Source organism: Cornus florida, unplaced genomic scaffold, assembly GCF_030987335.1.
Source record: "Cornus florida cultivar Cherokee Brave unplaced genomic scaffold, ASM3098733v1 CherokeeBrave_3.0.0_Hap2_Chr07, whole genome shotgun sequence".
Classification (NCBI taxonomy): Eukaryota; Viridiplantae; Streptophyta; class Magnoliopsida; order Cornales; family Cornaceae; genus Cornus; species Cornus florida.
Genome location: NW_026775577.1, coordinates 8,667,145 through 8,681,930, shown reverse-complemented (window position 1 = coordinate 8,681,930; position 14,786 = coordinate 8,667,145). Strand labels below are relative to the sequence as shown.

Here is a 14,786-nt window from a genome sequence, read left to right as displayed (position 1 = left end):
CCCGATCCAGCGGCGAACTGCGAAGCCGGAATCCACTTCTGCTTTTCCTTTCGAGACCATTTTTTGCGCACAAGGGGAAATATCACTTTCTTCTTCATACGATGGCCCTGCACCTGCCCCTTAGCACGTCTACTTCTTCTAGAGCCTTCAGGAAACTCTCTGTTCGACTGGACTTCAATGATATCAATACCATCACTTAAAGGCCCAAACCGGTTGCCCAACACTGGCCCAGAAGAAACAATAGTAGAATCCGGTCCTTTCTTTCAATTCACAACCCACAACAACGGATCCTTGTCCACCACAAACAACATCCAAAGTTTGGGCCGCACTACCTTCATCCGGCCCAGTAGATGGCACTTTATCCCTCAGCCCAAAATTAGGCCCAGCCACCGACTTAACCCCAAATTCGGCCTTTCTTTTATTCGTAGCCCAAGACTTTGAAACAAAAGTGGATGCAGCTGTCATCCACATTGAACGGCCAAGTCTTCTGCGCCAACCACGTGTAAGGCCTTCATCACTCACCCTCCCACGCGCTTGATTGACGTGAGAAACATCATAACGACGCTCCTTTCTCCACATCTGCATGAACGCCCGCCGGCCAAGACCGATGAGACCACCCTCCTTATGCCTTTCCCGGGATCTCTCTTGCCTTCGAACACCAGTTCCATCCGATAAGCCTTCTTTCCTTCTAAGAGAGAAAAACCTCCTAAAACAGTCCGAGTTTTGCTTCCATAAATCGTCCCTCCATTCCTCCCATCTCTGAAACTCAGCCAAACCTTTCTTCCCCAACGATTCCCACCTTAACCATTCTTTCTCCTTTAGCAGGTGCGAACCATCACCTCCTTCCAAGCTATCCGTTGTCGGAACAAGCTCAAGAGGCTTCTCTTCCCACACCTTCACTTTGTAGCAGAGACGATCATCGTGGATGAAAACAAAAGGAGGACAAACCTTGCCGTCGGACACTGTAATGCGAACCCTTTCAGCGTCAATTGTTTCATCGGCATCCACCCAAATGAAACCACCGCATAGATCGCCGACCATAACAAACAGGGCATGACTCCAAAGATGGAGCGGGAGACCGTACAACGTCACAAACTTCAGACCCTTACCCTTCAATACCTAGGAACACCCCACCCTAAAACACCAAGATTCCAATCGAAGTGTGGCCGTCCCCCAAACATGACGACCTTTTTTAAGCACACGAGACGCCTCCTTTGGAGAAGGAAAATGAAAAAGCAACAACGAATCCGGTAGAGGTGAGATAACAACCCCGGGAGAAACCTTCCAAGCACGAGAAGCCCAAGCCGCGATTTGAGCCCAATCACCCACATCCTTGTCGAACTTTCCTACCAAACACGATCGAAGGTCCTCTCTTCTTCTTTCCACCGAATCATTATCCAGAAAAAACGAATGCCCTCGATAAGTGTTTGCAGATCTAACAGATCCGCCTTGAAACAGACGGGGCAACCTCGCGACATCCACGAACGACCTCATTAGGAGTTTCAAGGGGCTATTTGTGTATGCATGACTTTGCAAAAATTTTTGATACCATGTTACCGTGTTGACCACAACAGAATATATATAAAAATAGAAAGAAAAACAATCTTAAAATAAAGCAGAATAAAGTGTCAATTGATCCTTCTGATTAAAAACATTAAAAGGTCCCGCCATTGCATGGTCTAGAGAGGGTTAGATGTACGCAGCCTTACCTCCGCATGCGGAGAGGCTGTTTCCTTATTTCAAACCTGTGACCTCCAGGTCAGAATGGAGTAACTTTACCATTGCGTCAATTCTGGACAAACTTTATTTTACTACAAATACAAAGAGGGGAAGAGCAGAAAAAAGCAGCTCCTGAACCTATATGTACAACTGGGACCACCAAAGGAGGAAAGGGTTACACTTGCCAACCACGCCCCCAAGCAACCAATCAGGATAACAGCAGCCCAAACACTGAAACAGCATTTTCTAACCCTTTGATAAAATTAAGGAAAAGGAAATCCCATTTTAAGCTTCAAGTAGTAATACTCAAAATTTAAACCTATAAAATTCTGATTTGTGCAGCTAAATCCAACATAAGCACCATAGAAAGCATACCCGCAACAAAAATTAAAATGTGAAAAAATATTCAAAATACCATTCGTCTCCAGGAAAGTAGCTAAGTTTGACCGGCGGTGCAGTGCAATCTTAGAAACTGCACGCATCTGGGCTGTAAACTCTTCAATAATCCAACCTGCTGCAACACCAACACCCAGTCTTGAAGAGAGAATGGTGGTCGATTTCATCACACCAAGCAGACGCATGGTGTCCTTGACCTAAGCAAAAAAGTTACAGTTAGTGATTCAACAAGCTTGTGTACAAACAGATACATAAATAACAAAGCCTAAAATAAAGAAAGAAACTAGTGGTAATTCATATGAAAGTCTGACATTAAGTAATTACTTGGTAATACATCTCCCTTTTGGGAAACACAGCCTGCAAGACACGACAAGCAGCGGCTTGCAACAAGGGTTCCTTGTCAGTTTCAAATATTGTTTCTAGCAATTGTTTGCACTTGAGTTTGCTCAGCTCCAGTCTTACTTCCTCAGCTTTTGAACATTCTTTTGGCCTACATAACGAATAAAACCTAGATAGAAGTTTCAGGCCATCTGCTACCACCTGCTCCTGAATAGGAGCAGATTGTGTAGTACGGAATTTTTTCCCAGATCCTGCAACCCAAGAATTACAACCAAGAACACGAGCTTCCATATCCAAAACATCATCCATCTTCTCTTTCCAACCAAATTCATCCTTTGCTCGGCCATAAACCTCCAATGAGTCAATTCTGGGTAATGCAGAGCCATTGAATGTTGGCCCAACAGAGATCGTAAATTCTTCGTCAGCAAGAAGTGATTCAGCCACAGTAAATGGAATATCATACCAAGACCGCATGCCCTCATCTAATTTTATCACTCTCTGAAAAATAGTGATTTCGGAGGGTATATGGGTTGCCGATGTATTACCCACGTGCACACGAATACCAACCATGACTATGTCAGGATTTGAGTTGGAAACAGTTATCTGAGAAAGAAAGACAAACAATATTAAACTAAGAAAAATATTTAAACATTTCAGAAAAATCAAAGGTTTCAGAATTTAAATAGAAAACAGTCATGAGGAACAAAGAGTACTAATGAACTAAGCTAAGTTAAAATCAGAATTTAAATGCAAGAAAAACAAACCAAAAAAGAAACAAGCAAGCAAGGAGAAGTTCTATGCCATAGTTGAAGTAGCTACTTGTAATTCATCAAATAAATGTATTTACAAGACAGAATCAAAACAATATCAAAGGCTGGAAGGAAGATGATTCTTAGAACCTCTCCACAACTGAGGATGATCCAAACATGGGTACAACAACCACATGATTTATTTGCAGACAAAGTAACATTAAGCCGGTGCTATTTCACGTTCATACTTGTGTCTGTACAAATCTATTGCCAAATCTTCTTCTCATTCATTAATAAAATTATACTCACCCAAAAAGGAAGGGAAGACTGTAGGTACCCAGTGCTATGACCTTGTGCCATAAGATCGCCACATGGCGTGCATTTCGACATGTGTCCGATGACTCACCAATAAACATTTTTAATTTCTATATTTATATCTACACACACACACAAATATATATATATATATATATATATCACACTAAGTCCCGCTCTGCAGGCAATCTTTCATGTGACCCCGTGGCTAAAGAATCCTCTAGTCAATAACTTGAAGCTAGCGATCACTCCTCCTGCAAATGAGATTACTGGTGCAGCCACGGCAATAGATAAAGCCTCAAGGGAATCCCCTAAGCCCTCCAGAGGATGCTCATTAAAATAATTGATGACTTCCTCTGAACAAATCATAAGCCTCAAAACCGACTAAATAAATACTAGTTCCTCTCTCTGGATAAATCTTGAGGGAATAATGAAGGCCCTCGGGAAGCTCCTTTGCAGATAAACCCCAGGGAAGAGTCGAAGACCCTTGAGTAGCTCCTCTTTACAAATAAACCTCGAGGAAGCATTGAAGCTCCAAAGGGCCCAACTGTGGGAAAATTTGTCATGGAATGTGCCCCGGAGTCCATTTGGGGCATGACCCTGCACTATTATTCCCCCAATGGAATGAGAAGCCTATCAGCCAGGCGGCTGAGCACTCAGGGAAGTCGAGAGACTCCCACTGCAGTCTCTCTTGGCCTGCCACAAAGGAAGTGGAGGTGATCTCTAAAGAGGCAGATGCGTGGAGTAACTTAGGAGTCCCCGCATTTAATGAGAACACCCATAATCATAACCTCTGAGATTTGCAAAAATAAAAAATAAATAGGCAAGAAAATGTCTGATAATTCTTTGGACCAAGGGTCCTTAGACTCTTTCTATTAGTATAAACAGAGTGAATAACCTGAACAATGGTAGTTAGAAGAGAGAAGAGCGAAACTAATACCAAGTGTTCTGGCTCAAAAGACATTACCAAAGCTTAGCCCCACCACCTCTTCCTCACTCCTCAAAGTGAGGTCCTTGTGTGACAGCTCAATTCTCCACTTAGGTCTCTACTTATTGGTACTCTCATCGTTATTAAAGTATTCATCATTGTTCTTTAACCCAATATCAACAGACACTACAAATATTTGTTCAATCATCAATGAAGTAACATAAAATATTTAACTGAAAAAATCACATAACTCGAACAGAAGTTACTTGCACAACAAATATGATAAATATAAATAAATAGTAAAAATGTTTCATTCGCTCAACCTTAGTGTTTAACGATGCAATGTCTAAATCAGCATTATTCTCAATTTCCATACTACTAATTTTTAGGTTTATGATCAACGACTAAACTAAAACAATCTTGAATACATTATTGACATGCGAGTCTTTATCAAGACCATTTGAATATCAAAACTCTAGTACTATCATCTATAAATGGAATTAGAAACAATTCATATGAAAATGGTAATGACTAAGCATTACAATCTTGCTGATGCTGGTTCCACTAAGAATTACAATATTGCTGATGCTGGTTCCAACTTCCACCACAAATATGCAGTGAAAGAAACTGTTGTTACTGAAGAAAAACATAACAACATAAACCACAGAAATTAAACAGACTTGTAGGTGAAAAGAGCGAAGATCAGAATAACACAATATGGCAAGCTAAACCAGACAATAATACCTTAAATCCTGCAGGGCTGGGACTCTCTAGAAATCCATCTTCAGATGCCAAGCTTTGTTTAGCCCCTTCAGAATCACCATTCCTGATGACATCACCACTCAGTTTCACTTCTGCTGTGATGCATACTGTTTTTTCAAAAAAATCAAGTGGGAATTCTGGGTTTAAACCAGCATAAGTTTTGTTCTTAAGAATACCAAAACCCAATTTCTTAACTTTTTCTGACATCACACTTGTGCCAGCATCTACCCCAACAGGAACGTGTGAGTATATCTGAAGGCTTCCATCATCATGTAAAACAAGACAGTGAATTTTGTCTTTGGATAATGGCTTGAAAGCAGTTATCCCAACCAACGGCAAGGTTGAACCCCCTGCATGCCGCAAGTTCTGTGCAAATAATTCATGCTCCCCCATGGAAACAGCAAGTGCAGCATTTGATTTCACACTAGAGAAGCAAACAAATAACCCACTGCCAATCAACAACTCTCTCCAACGATGCAATCCAGCCGGTCGCAGCTTACCATCTTGCTCATCCTCGAACACGGAGGATATTTCAGTTAGAAATGTTGCATCAGGATTTAGCTGGCCAACTAAGGTGGTTCCATCTTGATAGGACAGGAAGAGCAGCTTATAAGTCGACGAGAAGTATAAAGATAAGCCCCTCACTTGCACATCTCTATCCTGAATCTGAATTACTTCCTTTAATGGTTTGGCCCCAACATTTCCTTTCATCGACAGTTCAAGCCTGAATAAGCATCCAAGTTCTGAAAGGACAATAAGAAAAACCCTTCCCTGGGAAGCCACAATAAGTGTTGCATCCACAATCGTGTCATCCGGCAATGTGAAGTAATGCATGGGACTAATGTTGTCCTGAGATAGATCATATATTTTGACAAACCTGTTGGTAACCACCATTAGCTGAACCTGAGAACCTGGAACCCAATCCACACGTCTGATATAGGCACCTTGCAAAGCAAGTTCAATGGCTAGACGATCAGTAACCTCACCACGATGACTTACAGTAAGGACCTGGCAATCTTCATAGCCCGCTACAGCAAGATAATTCTCTACCACTGGGTTGAAGACAAGATGTACAATTTCAAAACGAACAACATTCTTAGAGAGAGGCTTCACATTAGCCTTGTCTGCTGTCACAGGTGCAATGGTGGCCTGGCCAATCAGCTGCCCAACATCAAATATAGCTACTCTGTCACCTTCTCCAACAGCAAGTCGACCTCGGACACTGACACTGAGTAAGGATTTAACAAGAGAACCACTGGCTAAATGGGCCTTAAGGTCCTTGGCATTTGAATAATCAGCCTTTATTTTCAGATCTAATGACCCACTTTTATATGCCTTCTTCAACTGCAGAAGATCAACACTGTAAGAAAGCAGTTTATCTTCACCCAGTATAACTTTCTTATCTTTTGAAAGGTTAGAATCCCTTCTGCTAGTTATAGAAGGCAACAACGAAGAGCAAAGTTTAAGTACCCTTCCTTCAACGTCAAGTTCTTCAAGTAACAATGGCATACCATCTTGAACCTCTATTGGAATAGATAACCTGATAGAGTTATCTGGGTCTACGGAACCGTCTTCATCAATATCTGAATCACTATCAGGCAGCTGATCTCCCTCCTCAGTGAAGGGCAAAAGGGACTGGAAGTTACTAGCACTACGAACAGGTGCACTGCTATTTCCAGAGAATTTTCGAGGCTTCAAGCATTGGCAATTGCTACCTCTAACCCCACCAGCTCCACAGTCACAAAAGAAGCGACTTGAGCGGGAGTACACAACACGATGACCACGATGACAAACTTTTGCACACACAGAACAACAGCCTTTTGATACAGTCAAATCGCATGTGTAACAAAAATACCAGTGTTGTTCCATAAAATTGCTGCCACTGGATGTAAATGTGCAAACTTTAGAAGCAAGAGCCCTTTCACTATTAGAATCCTCTTCATCATCCTTATCCATGCTACCCACATCACCATCAGAAGTTCCATCATCCTCATCTTCATCTACAGAAGTTGCATCACATTCAAGAGACGTGGACCCGCCTTCTTGATTAGCAGAAAGAACCAAAGTTGCAGAATTTTTTCTCGAACATAGAGATCTAGAAGAAAGAGTTCCCACCCCAGAACTATTGCTAGACAAAGACTTCCCAGTAGATTTCTCAGTGGTATGCTTCGTAGACCCACAATCATTTAAAACAGAAGCAAGAAAGCCAAACAGAAACTTCAGCCCTTGAAGCATATGTTCATCACCAGCCAGCTTCTCCATCAGCATCACAGTCCGTTGCAGAAGTTGTTTCATTGAAGCCTCCCCCTTTAAAAGCTGAACAACGAAACTGAAGAAGGACTTTGCCGTCTGATTATCAAATAGCATAAATGCATTATCAAGTGAAACCAGCATAGCTTCAAACAAGTGACTGTGTACTTCTTTAGAAAGAAATTCAGAACACGGGGATACAAGGCTCAGAATAAAATTCATGGTTGACTCTTTCAGAGTAACCGAACTGCCCTTAGCACTGGTGATCCCACCTGAAGCTTCAATCATGGAACCTAACAGCCGCTTTTCCAACCATTTTGACAGGCAAAGCAAATTCATGGTAAGGAATTTCTCCTGTATTTTTTGTTTAATAATAGAACACATTTCTCCGGATAAGAGATCAACGAAGAAGTTAAGAACCTTTATGTCAACAGATTCAGAGTTACATTTATCCAGTGAATCGATCAGAACCAGTAAATCACCGCATTGTGAGCCATACAGAACCTTGATCTGTTCAGACATGTCTTCCACAGAGAGGAATATTTTGACAATGACAGCACTTGAAGGTTCCTTCCTTAAGCTATCCATGATATCAATAGCCTTGGTAATTATCAATTCATGAATTCTGCCATCCATGACTTCTCTAGCGTTGATATTCTTTAAAAATTCTTCCATGTTCTTCAGGATAAACAAATTGCTGCAATCAGGCCATTCCAAGCCTGCACTCAAGCTGTGATAAACAGATTCACATTTTCCATGAAGGCTCTCAAAAATCCTATCAGACTTGACCACCATGACTGAATCAAGAATCTGTCGAAGTACCTCAGTCTCCCTGGAGATAATTTCTTTAGCATCTTTGATCTTGAGCAGCCCATCTAAAAAGCAAATGATTCCCCTAATGCTAAGAATACAAGAAACAAGAATTCCACTGGGTGTGTGAGGATGAGAGGGAAAACCATGCAACAAAACTTCCCAGAAGACCTTAGATCGGATTCCCGAAGCCATTCTGTCGACAGTTCCATCCAACTTCAACAAAATGTCATAAACAGACTCCAGCGGGCAAGGACTGAATCCACCCTTGTCAAGGAGCTCATTTTGGATGCATTTGTCAAATCCAATATGTTTTAAAAGTAACAGAGGCGAAAACCCGTCAGAAGAGTACTGGCCATTATCAAAGGCTGCAAGGAAAGCTTTCTCATGAACCTGTAAGCATCTGCTCAACAAAGAAGACAATATCCTCACCAGCAGTACTACTTGATTCGCACCAAAGACACTGGAAACCAGGCCATCGGCAAGACTAAGAAACTCATTGTCACTAGATGTGTGCTCTGACCAGATTGGACCAACCGAACTAATTGCATTCTTTCTGCAATATTCCCAGATGCCAGCATTAAGTAATGACAGTAGCAGAGACAGCCATGAATCATTCCTCAAAAAGTCCCAGCCTAATTCCCCAATGTCCCCTGATGTTTGCACAGAATGCAACTGTTGTAGCACACTAAACACCACCTGTGGAAAGTTAATGCCCTCACCAATAATACCACAGTGGCCTAGAACTGAATGGCTAAAGTAGAAGAAATGCTCCATATTTGAGGTGTCAATGGTCTGCAGGCCACACCAAAAGGGAAGCAAATTTTCCGATGTAGAGCCGGTGATAGGAACATCCCAACATAGCACAAATATATATCTTTCAAGAATAAGGTCCTCCACCATTGCAGCTCTTTTGCCCCTCCAAAACCCCAGAATACATGAAAAAGAGCCACATACATCGCCCCACTTCAGATTAAACCTTTCAATTGCCAGGTCATTTCTGCATATTGAAGCAGGGAGGGGCGCAATATCAATCAGTTGTTTAAGCAAGCTACTACTGACAGACCCTTCTTTGATACATGAACCCATCACATTCTCCACGGCAATTGATACCCAAGATGACACATGATCATTTACATTACTAGGAGGACATGATCGAGTAAGTGGGGCCTCCCTCAACTTGGATTTCAACTCCAGAAGCAATGATGAAGGACAAGCATGGGGGTAAAATATCATATGACGGAACACTAAAACCAACCTTGAGACTAATAAAGCCCAGCATGACAGTTGTGTACTATCAAAACTAGCAGCAGGAGAATCAATTGTTCTAAGGGAAGAAAATATGAAGTTTGCCAATGCTGCCTTTTCATTTTCGGAGGACAAATGAAATGCCATAAGAAGAATATCAATGTGAAACACAGATGGAAGAGTCTCTAGAAGTTCCTTGAGGCTACAATAGCTTGAACAGACTCTTTTTGCCTTCTCGGAGATGAAATCCACAAATACCTTGTAAATTTTGGTTCTCAGTTGACTACCCGCCAAACCAACCCTACAGATAAGAGTATGAGCTAGCAAGCTTAGGGTCTGGTCATTGTAAACAAAAACACCATTGTCAATATTCAGGATTTGCTCAACAAGGTACTCTTCAAGTGAATCAGATAAAGCATGGAGTGAGAGAAGGTTGTTCAAAATTTCAAAGCAGAGTTCATAGGTATACCCAATCTTCCTCTGTTCTTGTAAAGCAACACCACTATCAAAAGTCCTATCTTCAGAACAGCAAGCCTGACAGTTGAGAATTGAAAGCAGAATATCAATATGGCAACTACTAAGCTTTTTGCAACCATCCTCGTATATAGAAGGATTCCATTCAGGACTAAACACACACAATTTTAGAAAACTGAACAGTTCCGTGGCAGCTTGAATTGGCATATTACAGAAGTTGGAGACAGAATTGACTGCAACAGTAGGTTGATCATTTCCATCTGCAGATCCTACTGAGCGACCACCCTCAGAGAAAAGGTCTCCAAAGAGTGCTTCTTCTTCATGGCAAACCGCACTTTCTGGTTCAGAGGTACTGACCACTTTTGTACCGCAGGAAAATGATCTCTCCAATTTTGGCTTTAATTTCACGCCCTCAGAATGAAGAAAATGAACAAGATGTATCAGATTGTCCACCCACTGATTTGATGAAGAGAATATTATTTTCAATAGTTCCTCACTTCTGTGCTTCTTTAGCAAAGAGACTTTCTCAAAACAAGCATGGAATGAAGGGGGACTTTTCTGGAAATCATCAAAACTACCAATGTGTTCTTTATCGAACTCCTGATGTGTTTCTTTTTTAACATCCTCGATGAGTTTCAGAATGTAAATAACAATCCGGGGAAAGTAAGCCAGTGGGGGCTTTTGATTAGCAGCAGACTTGTTGTACCTCCATATAACGGTATCCAAGTTGTCCAACATAGAAGCTACTACACATGCCTGGATGTTTTGAAATACAAAGCTATTGCAGAAAATACTCCGGACAATTTGAAGAAATTCATCCAACAGCAACAATACGGGACTTTCAAAACTACTCTCAGAAGTAGCATCAATGTTTACAAAGTCAAATTTTGGCCTGAACAAGCTAGGCAGAACACCAACAAATGAAGCAACAGCATTCAACAATTCAACATCGTATTCGACATATGGAATGCTCTTTGTAAGAATACTGAGTAACTTGAGTATCCTCACACAGAAAAATAATCCCTTGTGAAAATTTGTACCCACAGTTTTATCATCAAACATATCTGGAAGTTCAAATAGTTCTTTGCAGAGTAAAATGAGACGTTTGATGCATCCCAAATGAACAACTGCCCAATGCTGAGATAATGAAATCAACTTATAGAAATCCTGGTGAAAATTGGGTCCGCCAATCTGTGAAGTTGTACGATCAGGTTGCATGCATTCAGAAGCTAATGTCAAAAGGAGCCGATCCACTGGTTTCTCTTCCATTGAGCAACTTCCCCCTTTTTCAAAGCAAGTATGAAAAACATGGATTAGAAAATCTTAGTCTGAAACAATGAAATAGAAAGATTTGATTAAGTTAACACCAGCAGTACCTTGAAGCGTGCATGTATTGTGTTTCTGCAACTCAATACTACCAGTTTCAATAGAAAACATCGGTAACGAGTCTATAAGTGTATTCACGGCATGAGGCAGCGATGTATCAGACTCTTTATCCATTCCCTCAACTAGAGCTGTCTCCAACAGCTGTACCATATTATTCTGTGAATCAAACAACAGGTAGTCAGAAAACAGATGAAGATAAGACAGACGAAGAGACAGAGAGACATGCACAAAACACAAGGTGCCGTACAAAATATTGAAACAGAATAATGACAGATACCATCGTCACTATTAAAAAAGAGTATGCCAAGGAAAAAAAAAAGGTCGTCGATGTCAGGATCCTACGTTGAACTGATGGGGAGCCTTTAAAATCAGATCCTAGCAGATCATAGAATCAAATAAAAATCATAAGATTCTACACAATGAAAAAGCTGATACTTGATGGTATTTGTGCATCTTAAGATTTCTACAAAGTGCATAAAGAATAAGCCTAATACTCATAAAAAGATAATAAAAAATAAAATAGAAAAACATTTGGAGCACATAAGCTTCCACATGCCCTCTGCAATAATTTTGAAGCACATTAGCCCTCACAAATCTAAAAAATCAAAAGAAATTTTAATTCGCATAACACCATCGGTGCTAGCACATTACAATAGCAGACGCAAACATTGAAATGAAAAAAGTTAATGAGAACACACAACCCATTAGAATTTTAATTTACATAAGAAAAGATCGTGTTATAACATACTGAGGGCAGTCTGGTCATTAAAGCTTTGTGGAAGAGCTTATGATATTGGGGAAAACAAAATGAGCACTAGGACTTGGATAAGAGATCAAGTAGTTTGAAGCAGACTTACTGTTTTTGAGGGGAGAGAAAGATCAAAGTTGATTAATATGAAGCAGTGTTGCAAAGTAAACTTTTGTTCTCTTCTCTATAACATTTAGGGTTAATTACACACACACCCCCCGAAGTTTGCTCAATTGACAGCAGATGAAAGTTAACTCATTTTTGGACAATGACACCCCGTCAGTTTTTTCATTAAAAAAAAATCAGTGAAATATCTGTATTACCCTTCATTATTTAATTCATTAATTATGACAAAATATCAAAGGTGGAAAATGACCAAAAACAGCCATCACAATTACCCTTTATTATTTAATTTATTTATTACTTTCTCCCTCTAACCTATCAGTCGCCCTCATCATGCTCTCGTTGATTGCAAATACGCTGGCGAGATTGAGGGACTTTCTCTCTCTTCGTGCAGACGAGCCCTTCCTCGCCCACCACCCAACCACTTTCTCCAAACCCCCTTACCCTTACCCTTACCCTTTCCCTTTCTCTTCACCCATTGACGAACCACCACCTCCCAACCAGAAGACCAGGTAGTTGTGCACAACAGTTGCTATCTGGCAACACATATCAGCGCACGCTCGGAGTAGTGTGCCTTGGCGATGATCCAATTGAAAAGCTCACCGTCGGCACAAAGCTCCATCACCAAATTGTTGATGCCGTTGGATGGTGGAGATCATGATGGGAACGAGCCACCAGCTCCACCGGCGGCATGAGGGTGGAGTTGATTTGGGGAGGAAGAATCTAGAAGACCCATGCGAAGAGTCTGGTTATATACATATATATTTACATATGCTAAGCTCTATCGATGTATATAAGGAGGTGTGAAATTATATATCCAAATCAATGGTTATTTTGGTTATGGGCTTGTGTTCATCTATGGTTATTTTGCTTGATTATAGGGTTTATTCTATACATATGCTTGGTAGAAGTATCTTTCCCTAAATTATGTTCCCTAATCTAATGGATTTTCAATTTATTGCCTAATTAATTAAAAATTTGCTATATATTGTGAGTTTTGAGTGTAGTCTAGCCAGTGTTGTTAAAGGCACGCCTAGGCGTGCACCTAAGCTCGAGGCGCAGGTCTAGCGCCTATTGTTATCCCAGGCTAACTGATGTTTACTAGGCACACGCCTCGGTTGCACCTCATCCTAATTGTCTAGGTGCGCCTCGCTGTTTTTTGTTTTTTTTTTTTAAATGATTGTTCTATCTCTTAAGCCAAAAATGGTACTTTTGGCAACTTAATAAACAAATAAGAAAGCCTAAGCATATCAAAGAAGGATCTTTTGTTCAAAAGAATAAACAAATAAAAAAGTCCAAGACTAAACATAAAAAGAGTGACTATGAGAGCAACGACAAAGCCCTAGTGGCAAAGACGAATGACAAAGCCATGTCAGTTCTTTCTTCTTCTTCTCCTCTACTTCTCTCTCTTCTCTTCTCCTCTACTCCTCTCTTCTCATCTTTGTTTACTTCTTTCTTCCGTCTAGCTCTCCTCTCTGTCCTTCTTTCTTTTTTGGGCTCTATTTTTTTCTCCTTTTTCTTCTTTAACACACTCTCTTTTCTCATCTACTTCTTTTGTCTCTGCCTCTTTTTTTTTTTTTTTTGGCTCTATTTTTTTCTTTTCTTTTCTTGTAACCAGATTTTTTTAATAGACTTATTTCTTTTTATACTCTGTTTTGCCTTTCAAGAAAACAAATTTGTGCTATATTTTATGGTTCTTGAATGCTTATATAGTTGATGGATTTACTTTTTTATAGTTGATATTAATTTTTAGAATATTGATATGACTTGTGAGATATGAATGCTACTATGGTAGTTTAAAATTTCAATTGTACGCCTCACTTCACTCGGGCGCGCGCCTCGCCGTGCGCCTAGGCTCCAAAGGACCTCTAGCGCCTTGAGCCTTTAATAACACTGTGCCACATAGCACCAAAAAAAAAAAAGACAAACAAACAGACAGACAAATAAACTAAGGCAGTTCCTGACTTTATATACATATCAAGTAGCATCTCTTCACCATTGCAAATGGCTTGTCGACTACAACTTTTGGCAAAACCTAAAAGATTATGAATTCAAAATATATAAGATGCACTAACATAAAATAAAAACACCAGGAAACAGCTAGGTTCCAAATAGGTAACAATTCAAAGTGAAGCAATTCTCACGAACTTATTCATTCACTAATTTTACCAACTTCACATGGGCAGTGGACCCAGTTCTTTCACTTGCATATCAATTTGGGAGCTTCCAATTGCCTCAAAAGCTGAAATCGTTCATGGAAATCTTGTAGTAGCATTCCATATTGTATTACATAGCACCTTTGCCGACCAATTTGATATATTTTATTTTCCAGCTTGAAAGACTTGTGACATCTAAAAATGAGTTTTTTTGGGGCTTTTTTGGACATGAAAAAATTAGGTGATTCAATTGGTTGGCATCAGATATTCCAAATTGTACTAAATAAAACACAACCTTTGTTCAGTGTTTGTGAATAGTCAACAACACCCCATAAAAAAAAAAATTGTCCAACTGAAGATGTCCAAAATAAACAATACCTGAT

At 40.3% G+C, this 14,786-nt stretch overlaps 1 protein-coding gene across 1 annotated transcript in view; it reads right to left on the bottom strand.

The window, feature by feature from the left end:
- LOC132316025 (auxin transport protein BIG) overlaps positions 1 to 14,786 on the bottom strand; it is a 34,019-nt gene that overhangs the window by 17,987 nt on the left and 1,246 nt on the right. Inside the window, exons 3-6 of the mRNA XM_059814509.1 lie at positions 11,367 to 11,532; positions 5,191 to 11,273; positions 2,440 to 3,057; positions 2,135 to 2,312 (exon numbers count right to left, since the gene is read on the bottom strand). Of these exons, the coding sequence (XP_059670492.1) occupies positions 2,135 to 2,312; positions 2,440 to 3,057; positions 5,191 to 11,273; positions 11,367 to 11,532 (7,045 nt within the window). The remainder of the gene's footprint in view (positions 1 to 2,134; positions 2,313 to 2,439; positions 3,058 to 5,190; positions 11,274 to 11,366; positions 11,533 to 14,786) is intronic.